The 11,819-nt window shown below is 38.2% G+C and overlaps 1 protein-coding gene across 1 annotated transcript; it reads left to right on the forward strand.

The window, feature by feature from the left end:
* Nucleotides 1-868: 868 nt before the first annotated feature.
* On the forward strand, nt 869-11,445 carry LOC113237701 (regulator of G-protein signaling 7; the record flags this gene model as incomplete). Its single annotated transcript, XM_026474289.1, has 8 exons — nt 869-949; nt 2,258-2,371; nt 6,093-6,180; nt 6,731-6,890; nt 7,539-7,652; nt 7,742-7,870; nt 8,653-8,781; nt 11,382-11,445. Coding segments are annotated over 8 exons (879 nt in total), but the record flags the coding sequence as incomplete, so codon positions are not given.
* Nucleotides 11,446-11,819: the final 374 nt, after the last annotated feature.

Genomic DNA, 11,819 nt, shown 5'->3' on the forward strand with positions numbered 1-11,819 from the left:
AGGAGGAGGTTCTCAATTCGACTGTATGTTTTTTTTATGTGTATTACGCGATAACTCCGGTATTTGTGCACCGATTTTCATGATTCTTTTTTTGTTGGAAAGAGGGTACCTCCCTAGTGGGCTAAGAGTGGCTGTTCACGCATGAAGATTCATTTTTATAAATAGCGCCTAAGTTTTATTTTAAGGATATTGTAATGGTTGATTTTGCTATTCTCCAATTCAAGGCGTTTTTCGCTCTCAATATACTTTGAGTAGTGAGAACCGATTTTTATTATCTCCTACGTCAAGGCCCGTATAGTGGCGAACTAGGGGATGAATCCGAGTTTGCGCACTTTCCGGTAACTGATTTCAAAAAAACTTAGCAAATAGATGTAATTCCACGTACTTTGAGGTCGGTTTTTAGTACTCTGTACTGAGATTATAATAATATTCTGGTATTATTGTACTATATTAATAAATACTAAAAAAAACCATTATTTTAAAATCGTGCTGCGTCCGCGTCTTCAATTTAATCAATCGCTGTAGTGCAGAAGGAGCTTATCTAAGTATTTATCTAGTTTATAATAGTTTAATGTTAAATGTTGTATTACATAATTTTGTTTTCTTGTGCGCGTAAGCCCGTTGTTACAATTATTGTGTCCTGTATTTTGGTCTGCAGGAAGAAATTTCTTATAGAAATAAATAGTACCTTTTGTTTGTGTTTTCCTTTTATTAAATGTATTCTATGCTTTTTTTTTAAAAAAAGGAGTTACACTTGCACTTGGCACTTGTGCGCTTGGTTTTCATACAGATCGCGGTACTTGCGGTATCTATTTAGATATATGTGTGTGGTATATTATATTATACATGCATTTATTGATTGTTCCAGGTGGACAAGAAACGTGATAAATTGGAAAGAAAAGTCCTGGACAGCCAGGAGAGGGCATTCTGGGACGTCCACAGACCTATGGTAACGTACTATGGTACCGGCACGCTGTGATGGCCGTTTTGACGTTTGTCCGCTCACCAAGTTTCGTATTAATTCATAACTACGTTGAAGGAGCTAATTGACGTGCATTTTGTCAATAGTGACGTGCAGTAATATTTAAGAATGTATTTGTTTAGGCATTTGTTTTTCCTCAGGCAAATTCGCGTCAAAGCTCGGTGCAAAACAAAGTAGTTTTGAATTGACGATATATTAAGAAAAAAATTTTATTTTCGTTTTATTAAAACTTTTTAATCAGCTACCCCTTGCAAAACTAGTTATAAATCTAAAAACTTATAGATGAGCATTGACTTACAAATAAATGGACGACGGGTCTAATACAAAAACCAGGAAAAAATGTCCCAAGTCAACCTATTCGAAATTTAAATTGTTATGTCATCGCAGTATCGCGCTGTCCGTAGAACAAATGAAGACTAAAGCGGAGTGTCGCGCTCTGTATACGATTTTAGCGCCTTACAAGTGCGGACACTTTTTAGCGCGGACCCGACGTCCATATAATTGTAAGTCAATGTAGATGAGACTCACATTTGATTATGTTTTTTTCGATAATGCAATGAGATTTCACCTCACTATTGTAATCTGTCAAAACGTCCATCATAGCGTGCGGTAACTATATGTTACAATAGACACTAACACGGAAGAAGAAAAAACATTGGAAGTGCGATAAGCCTCGATTACTATTGGAACCGCTATCGCCAAAACGTACACAAACAAATGATGACGAACATATGGTCATGGTTTCTAATTTAAAAAGATTTATCAATTCCTGGATTGTTAATATAATTTAAACATCACCCAGTCGCTATAGCGTTGAGAGTTCAATACCTTTATTGCAAGTTACGACGTTTTTATTTTAAATTTTATTCCACGTGCTGCCATCTTGCGGCCAGTAGCTGGATTACGACGAATTAACATCTGAATCAGTTCGATGAACATAAAATTGAACATGTATTTAAATAAGACTTGTCGATGATATAAATGCTATTACGGGTAATATTGTCGGTGCGGCTTGATAGCCGCTTCACAATCTATCGATAAAACTGTCGACAACTACTACATGACTATTTAAAATTGTACGAAAACTAGCAACCCTGCAAATGTCATTTTACTTCATCTTCAAAAAAGACGGACTATAGATATAAAGTTAGTAGTAAGTCGCACTTTATATACGAAATTTACCATGAGTTTTTCGGTAAAGGAAAACACAGTGATGAAATCTGCACGTCCCGTGCCCAGTAGTGCACGTATATTGAGCTGTGCAATCCCTTCCAGCCTGGCTGCGTGAACACGACGGAGCTGGACCCGCGCAAGTTGTCACGCATCAACGCACTCAAAGCCAAACGTCTGCGCCAGTGTCAGCAGATCATCCTGCAGCACAACCTGAAGGTAAACCCTTAATCTTGGTTCAACATTACTACTACGACTAGTTTTAGTAAATGCTACCTCAAATGGCTTGGGTTGATTTCGTATAACAGTGAAAGTGTTGAATACATCGATTATATAACTAGAAATAGAGATGAAATGTCATTTAATTTGTTTGAAAACTATTCTGCCAAATCATTACGGTGACAACTGCGATCCGATTGGTCAGCCCGAATTCGACCAGCTTAACTTGAGCGTTGCTATAATGGACGAGAATTGAAAAATTACATATTTAATATTTAATTACCGATGAAATGTGATTCCGTTTGTTTTTACAGATATTATCTGTATTATAGTAAAGACAGGTCAGTTGTTGGCGCTGTACTATTTCACCTTTCTAATCTGTGATTTTTGCAAACGAGAGTTGACATTTAAAAGTGATATAAGGCCCATTTGCTTGATGAGTTGCCAGGGATGGTTGCTCCTTATTTCGTCTCTATTTCTGATTATATACTCGATGGTTGAATCAATCAATTTGGAAAAAATATACAGTAAAAATTGATATAATAAATTTATCTGTGTATTTATTGAGTATTGTATATCAATTAATTTCTTTTTTATTGCCAACCCAAAAGCCAACTTTCCTCTCAATTTTTCATAGGTTAGTTGAAAGAAATCCCTTTATGGGATAAGCTCGCCTTTGTACACTAATTTTTTGTATCGTTTCTTAAAATTTTTAATTTTCTTTGTGGTACAATAAAGTGTTTAAAAAAAAACAAAATTGAGTATATGCACTGATTACTATACGGTGTGAAAACACGATACCTAAAAATTTTCACGGTAGAAAATAAACAAAAAGTTTACCTCGAAATTTTACAACCAAAACGTATTCAATAGGTACTTTACATATACCGATGATTTTTTTTTATATCAACTGAACTAACTAGAATACGTATACTATACGTATACATATACTACAAGCTTTACTTTCGTTCCTTGCAACAAAAAAAATATTACGATAAACGGAATAAGTCTTTCCGATTATATGAAATACCACCACGGGTAACATTTTTGGTAGGGCTATCATTGTTGCACTCCAAGACAGTACAATAAGGCATTTTTCTAGGATCTTATAGAATTTGCACGAAAGCGACAATGGCGGACTGATCTCAGTTAGGTCTTTCGAGACCTATAAGGTGACACGCGTCTGACGCTAACCAACCACTTCTACGGTATATATTTCTTATTATTCTGTAGCGGGTACAACCACAAAATAAGGTACTTGCCGATTGTTGCATGGTGTGCGCCAGACCTACAGGAAAAGAATGGTACGTCGTCCGAGGAAGCTTCTTTCGTTGACGTCACTGAGGCGACTGTCAGGTCTGGACTCATAATGTTAAAAAATATAAAATAAAAAAATTACCCGTAGAATTTTTGGGATGGACTGTCAGGTACTTGTGTAGCTCTTGAGGTACTAAAGTATACGTAACACTTATGGATCCTAGTTATCTGAATAAATGAATTTGAATTGAAAGTGAATTAAATTTATACGATATACATTTTTCTAATGGTCTTAATTTCGTTTGTAAAAAAATAAATACTGTAATGAAGCCAGAATCCCTGTCGCTCGACCTAAGCAAAATCAACCGTATTAGTACGGGAAAAATTTGAATTCTAGCTGAGGCAGTATCGATTCTTAACGAAAAGTTGGTGAAACCCAATAAACCTGATCCATCCCCTAATTAATTCATCATCACCAGCTTACATGTATCCACTGTTGGACATGCCAACTCTCCCGGTCTTCATTTTTAGGTCGTCCGTCCCAAACTACGTTTTACTTGACGTGGTCGCCATTCCAGAACAAGTCTGCTCCATTGGCGATCAACCCTTCTGCAGACATGTCCGACTGACTGCCACTTAATCTTACTGATTTTGCGAGTCACGTCGGTCACTTTAGTTCTCTGACTTATGACCTCGTTAGGTGTGGAATATTGTGTTACAGGTTCAAATTCAAATTCAAATTCAAAATAATCTTTATTTCATAGGTAAGCATTATTACACTTGAAATCGTCACAATATTAAACTCTACCGCTCATTCGTAAGCCAGATTCCCCAGAGAAGAATGAGCAAGAAACTCTAGGGGTTGCTCTTTGTAAATAACATTTACAATATTTTTTTTTATTATTTGAAACATCAGAGATCGAGACTACCTCCATGAGCTAAACGGGTTACTACCACGGATTTTTGTCATCCAAGTACGCAGAAGTTGTATAATAACCTTTAGTATAAAGTTTTTGTTTCACTATAGTTTTAAACCTCGTGAAAGGCAAATTTTGTATATCAACCGGAATCTTGTTATAGAAGCGTATACATAGCCCCTTAAATGATTTTTTGACTTTGTGAAGACGACTATCAAGAAAAGCTAGTTCATTTCTATTCCTCGTATTAATGTTATGTCTGTCACTATTTTTCATAAATAATTACTATAATAATATAAATTACTATTCCTTTTAACATAAATTACATTCTCATAAATGTACTGTGAGGCTAGTGTAAGAATGTTAATTTCCTTAAACTTATCTCTCAAAGATACTAGGTGGATAATAGGTGGAATATTAGCTTCAAATTTGAATTTTTTTATATTTTTATTGAATTGATATTCAATTATTTTTATGTGAAATTACTCCACCAGTTTGTTATAATTATTAATACAAAGATCTTTCGCTCGGAAAATTCCGTCGATCCGGCCTAATTCGAACCGACGTCTTCTAGCATACCGTGGCAGACGCTATACCAACTAAGCCACGGAACGAACCAGCGGACCTCACGAAGTTTTTTCCAGTTCCATGTCCCTTTAATTTTACCAGCACCCTTGCCCTTCTAAACCGGAACGCAGTAATGTTCATATTACTGTTTTACAAGGAGCTCTACTGCTACTAACGGAATGGGACTGTTAGCGACACGAAATAATAATTAAAAATTAAGTTAGCATGGGCGTTGTCCGCACGTACATATTTCTTTTCCAACCTTCAAAATTAGACAAAAACGACAGTCTGCCGCATTTCGATGTACGCGACGCGCACCTTTTTGTATTTAAGAAATTGTAATAATGATCATAAGTAATTTCATTGTAACCATATTGTAACGGTTGTAACACGGAACACTGTCCAATGTATCGCATGTGTTCTTTATATAATGTTATCCGCCTTGATTTCGATATTTTCACTGGTTCTGTTGTCTCAGCTAGGAACTCAATTAGAAAATGTCTATTATGTTAACTACACGACTGACTTTGTTGAGTTTTCTTAAAATACTTGAAATGTACAGTTACTGTCACTTATTTAATATTTTGATACTTATATAGTTATTTTGGCCTGTTTTGCATGTTGTGTTCACATCAAGTAGGATACATTCTTATCGTGTTACTATATAAATGAAGTATTTGTAGTTTATATCTGAATTGTATCCAGTTTTGTGAACCGAATTAAAAAAAAAAACTTTCTTTGTTCGATATTTTGTCATTTAATTCGTGTGTGCATGTAGTACAAACAGTGACAGGTACAATTTCCGAGGTACCCCTTTTCTAAGTAAAAAATAATCATCGAAATCAATTCACAAATGTCGGAGTGCTCGGGTAACATTCACACATAATAACATTAAGTCGAATTGAGAGCTTCCTTTTCTTGAAATCTGTTAAAAATTATAAACTGAATTATATAAAAAAAACTCTCGTTTACTTTTCCAGAACAACCCCATTGTGACCATCACGAATCCACAGGAGAGTGAAGAAGAAATACAGAAGCAGATCTCGGAGAACACGGTCAAGGAGAACGGTAACTGTATATTCACGCTAAACAAGTAATGATAAAAAGCCAACTTATTTAGTTAAAATTTCGGACCGCATTTTACTTGATACTAAAAACCAACTGCCAGTTATATTTTTAAACTGAATATTTACGTGATATTAAAGACATTCAAGTGGTTCGTTTGAACTCCGATATGCATTTTACGTGATATTAACTCTTCGTCTACTTAAAATATAATTACTTAATAATAATAATGTATTCATATGTACGTTTGATGTAATAATTTTATCTGTATATATTTATTTATTCATTTTTATTGCCAACTCAAAAACCAACTGTTCCTCTCAGTTTTTCAAACTTCTTTTATAGGATAAGCTCACTAATATTTTAAATTGTTCCTTAAAATTTGAAATTTATTTTGTGGTACAATAAAGTGTTTACATACATACATACATACATGCTCTATGTTATGTTATATTAAAACCGTTGGGTAGTTCCATCAGACATAGATAAGAAATATCCAGATCCATCCGTCTGGGATAGTAATAGGAAGTTATAACTCGCCTCTATTGTGCAGGCGAGCCTTCGCAAGCAGAAATATCAGTAACATGCACCCCGGAGACGAAGGACGTCCAGCCCAGCCTCGAGCAGCAGATCGAGGCGGCCCGGAGGCAGCTGGGGATGCTGCGCGCCAGGCTCGAGAGGCGTAACATCCGCGTCAGCAAGGTGGCCGAGATGTAAGTACTAGCTTTGGAGACCTTGTGGCGAACTTTGTAGTTCTAAACGCCACTATAATGATGGAGCGAAACGCTACGGATCATGCTACTGAGGGTGGCCTCGAGATCATACGATCAGTGATGTAGGCGCCTGCGCATCGTCCGGCTCGCGTCACACTACCGCTACCACAGCGAGGCTATCGCCCCGCTTCATGCACCTCACCTTTTCGAGACCTGGCTAGTGTTCGCTGCGGCGGCCCCCTCTCGCCGCACACTCCGCTTGCCTTTTGCTTGAACGACTCACATGCGCTTGCTAATTTGTGTACTGCTTTGTTTTTGTTTTTTTAATACTTTTTCAATAATATCGTTCATTAGCTTCCGTCTATCTTTCTTCCTTCATTTTCGCTTTCTTGCCATAGTTTCAAGTGTACGTATTTCGGGTTCGAGTCTCGAATCGACAGATAGGGGTAACGAACATACTCCTTCAACTTATTTAACGTGATAAACTGTTTTTCCGGATCTAAAGTTGTGTAAAAATTTGTAATGTTAAATGTTAAGTGGTAAGTTCACAGAGAGCGGCCGCGCTGGGCTATTCACTTTCCAAATAACTCGCACAATAAAGCCCGGGAGAAGAAAATGATACATGACTGTTCGTCCGTGCCTGAACAGGTTCATCGCCTACTGCGAGCAGTACGCCGAGTACGACGCCTTCCTGACGCCTCCGGAGTGGCCCAACCCCTGGGTCAGCGACACCACGGAGCTGTGGGAGCAGGAGAAGCTCTGGTAAATCGCTACCTTCCTTCATCCTCCGCAGCCGATGTGGCTCGCCAGTCTGATCGCGATTTGTATATCATGTGGTAATTCGTCGGCAGCAAGGATCCGCTGCCGCTGCGGCGCGTGCGGCGCTGGTCGTTCGGGCTGCGCGAGCTGCTGCAGGACCCCGCGGGAAGGGACCACTTCGCCAAGTTTCTCAACAAGGAATTCAGCGGGGAGAACCTCAAGTAAGTTTTTTTAATGATATTAACTGACAAGCGCCTGATGGTGAGCTACACGCCTGTCCATAATAGTTGCAGTGCCACTCAGAGCTTTAAATCGCAAAGTCTGAGGGATACTACCAATGCATCCGTCACCCAGAGTCATAACTTGACAAGTCCCATATAACCCCATGTAATTTCACCAGCACCCTCCCAAACCGAAACGCAGTAATGCTAACATTACTGCTTGGCAGCGGAAATACGTAAGGTGGCAGTACTTCCCTGGACGTACTCTTTAACAAATTAAGTTTGAAACTATTTTTCTGGATTTAAATCGCGTATATTTATATTTAACTACCTCCGTGGCCGAAAGGTTACCATACCGGACTGCCACGCAGAGGTCCCCGGGTTCGATTCCCGGGCCGGGAGAAATATTTGTATGGCCTACATTTATTTCTCTCGTGAGTTTGGGTGTAATTTGTGGTTGTCTATGTGTGTGTCCATGGTACCCGCGACACAGGGTTTCCCTAGTGCGGGGCTATGTTGAGTGTGTGCGTTATTATTATTATTATTTATTTGTTTTTTTTAAAGATACCAACGTTTCGGGCCCTTTGCAGGTCCCATGGTCACGGTTGACTGAGGTGGTACAGTCTTCAACCAGTTATGTCTAATATTAATGCGATCCACCCTATTTTTTCACTATAGTTACAATAGTTATTAATTAAATACCTTATTTTTCATAGATGGCGTTACGACTAAAAAGTCGAACTAAAACGTGTCTTGTTCAAGCAGAACTTTCGCTGTTACAGATTCTGGTTAGCCGTGCAAGAGCTAAAACAACTTCCCATCAAACGAGTGGCGTCGCGTGCTAAGGAAATATGGAAGGAGTTCCTCGCGTCTGACGCGGCAATGCCTGTTAACATTGATGCTGCTAGCAGGTTTGATTCTTTCCCTTTTTGTAGTGACAATTTTGTAGTCCATTTCACATAGGATGGGTCCTGTGACGTTTCCAATATTCACGCATACTATTTTTAACTGTAGTCTGTTCTTGTCCTTGTACACACAAGTCAGTAGTTGGTCTGTCTATATTTCAATGCAAACGAGAATTGACATTTATAAGAGCTGTATCGCTAATGTGTTACCAGGAATATATGGCCATTATTTCGTCTCTATTTCTGGTTATATACTCGATGTTGTCCGGTAATATTCCACCTCTAAGGGTGGCAAACTAGGGGATGAATGACTTTTGTGGAGATTATTATTCTTCCACTCTCCCCAATCAGCCGTCATTTCCATATCTTCTTATCATACCATACCTTTCTTATCTATGTCATTTTTCACACAATCCATCCAATTTTTTTGGCCTTCCTTTCCCCTTATATCCCTCCACATTCATACCTAACTCTTCTCGTCACATGATATTCTTTCTTCCGCATGACATGTCCATACCACGCTAACCTATTACTCCTCATCTTTTCCGCCATTGGCGCCACTTTCAATGATGTACTCATGTATGTATTGCAATGACTGTATTCCAGTTATTGCAAAATATTATATTTGCATACAATTTTATAGAATTTCTTGTGATAATATTCTTCTAATTGAATATGTAAAGTCCTTGAAGACAAAAGTCTTCGAGCAGTGCGTGTTGCCAGCGATGACCTACGGGTCTAAGGCGTGGTCACTAACTTTGGGCCTCATAATCAAAGTCCCGCAACGAGCTGTGGAGCGAGCAATGCTCGGCATTTCTCTACGTGATCGAATCAGAAATTAGGAGATCCGTAGAACGAAAGTCACCGACATAGCTCGAAGAATTAGCAAAGTCGAAGTGGCAGTGGGCAGAGAGGTTCTTAAGACCACGAACCGTAAGGCGTTCAGTGGCACGGCCCCCCACTAGATGGACGGATGACCTGATGAGGCGGCGGGTAAAAAGATGACGTGCATCCAATCTTTGGAGGAGGCCTATATTCAGCAGTGGACGTCTAAACTGTTAGCGCGTTTGCGCTCTGCATCCGTTTCGTACGCGCTCCGAATCCGAGACAATACAGTTCTAGAAAACTCGTACTCACTTAGGATTGTACACTAAGTCTGGGGGGTCTACTCTCGACATCCGTCCGAAACAATTACTGCCAAATAAGCAATACTTGACCAAATGGAAAGACGCGCGATGCGAATGAAGCTTCATACTGGATACTTGTCTTTTAATTTTGTCGAATATTACTTATTTGACAGTAATTGTTTCGGACGGATGTCGGACGGACATCGAGAGTAGCCCCCCTGATTCGAATGCGAGAAAATACGACTTAGCATCGCCACCTAGTGAGCGTCTGCTAACACTACGCCGCGGCACTATATCGCGGTGTCTTACGTCAGTTGCCTAGTAAACTAGACAAACCACCACCAATTCTGTGGCCGCTCGCTAGATGACGCTAGTCGAATAGATTTAGATTTAGATTTATTTTATTATCTTGTAAACTTTACATTATTATATACAATATATTGTATTACAAGAATCGTTACAAATAGTAATAAATGTTACATTTCAATAAATTACAAATATCCAGTACAAGTTTTGTACTACGTAATTTTAACATAGTCAACGTAGTTATGTAAATTCATGTAGGAACATATTAAATAATATAATAATAATTATGTCAATATAATGATTGCATGCATAAAGTTTATGTAATTTATTCATTTCTGTAAAATAATATCTATACCTAATAATCTATAAATTACAACATACATTACAAGACCATGTCCCTATATTCCTCAGTGGAATAATACGCATTATCCAACAAAAAGTCTTTCAGTCGACGATCAAATGTTTCATCATTAGGCTCATTTTTTAAGTCAACGGGTAGGTGCTCATAATAAGCCGGGCCGATTACACGCGGATTTTTTTCAGTGAGTGCTAACCGTCGCGGTACGGCTCTCAATCGTCCTGTGGAGCGGGTGTTATATCGAATGTAATAATCGATTATAAAGTATATCCAGGGCGCCTTGCTCTAGTATATAAGTAAAATTGTAAAACTTGCTCACTCTCTTATCCATCATCTCAACACGAAACATACAAGCCACAGGCTGCGTTTTCATTTACCACGTACCACGGTTTAACAGCTTGTACACCTAGGGATAAAATGATCTCTGTGACATTTCGGACCGTCATTTCCTGGATTCGGAACGAATACTATTCGCATGCCGTGCGCAAATACGCTTAGCCTTTGTAAAAAAATATATCATTATCTTATGCAGCTTGAGTATGCTGTTTTATAGTTAATTTGTAGTTACTTATTTAATAACATTATAATTTCTCAATCCGAGAATTGTTTTGGCTAAATTGGTTTGACTAAATTGATTTATATATTTTTGTTCAGGCATATCTATATTATTTCTTCGTGAAGACAAATGTGACGTTTAGGTAAATAAGCGTCCGATTATCCAATCACTACTTGCAAGATCGTAGTTTTGAAACAAAAACAAAACTTTTTGAGTTCTGTTGTCGCGTGTTTAAAGCCTGTTTTACTGTTCCTTTCAGAGAATTAACTCGCACAAAAGTGGAATCGGGTACACCCGATAGATATTGCTTCGATCAAGCGCAGGTAATTTTTTATTTTATAATACCAAGTGAAGGGACGAACAAGTCGTGCGCCTGATAGTAAGAGACACGCCTGTCCATAACAGTTGCAGTGCCACTCAGAGCTTTTAATCGCAAGTATCTAAGGGCACTGACATAAGTTGACAAGTCTCTCGTGCCTATAATTTCACCAGCACCTTTTATTCTAATTTTGACACCTGGTCTACTAGTATCGAAATCAATTTTCACTCATATACATTGGAATAAAAAGGTGGGTTTGATTTATCTATATTGAATTAAAATGAAAAACTTTAAAATATGTCTCTTCTTCATTGACTTACAAATAAATGGACGACAGGTCTAATACAAAAACCACGAAAAAAATGTCCCAAGTCAACC

The sequence above is a fragment of the Hyposmocoma kahamanoa genome, unplaced genomic scaffold, assembly GCF_003589595.1.
Source record: "Hyposmocoma kahamanoa isolate Upper Pololo Valley unplaced genomic scaffold, ASM358959v1 93009, whole genome shotgun sequence".
Lineage (NCBI taxonomy): Eukaryota > Metazoa > Arthropoda > Insecta > Lepidoptera > Cosmopterigidae > Hyposmocoma > Hyposmocoma kahamanoa.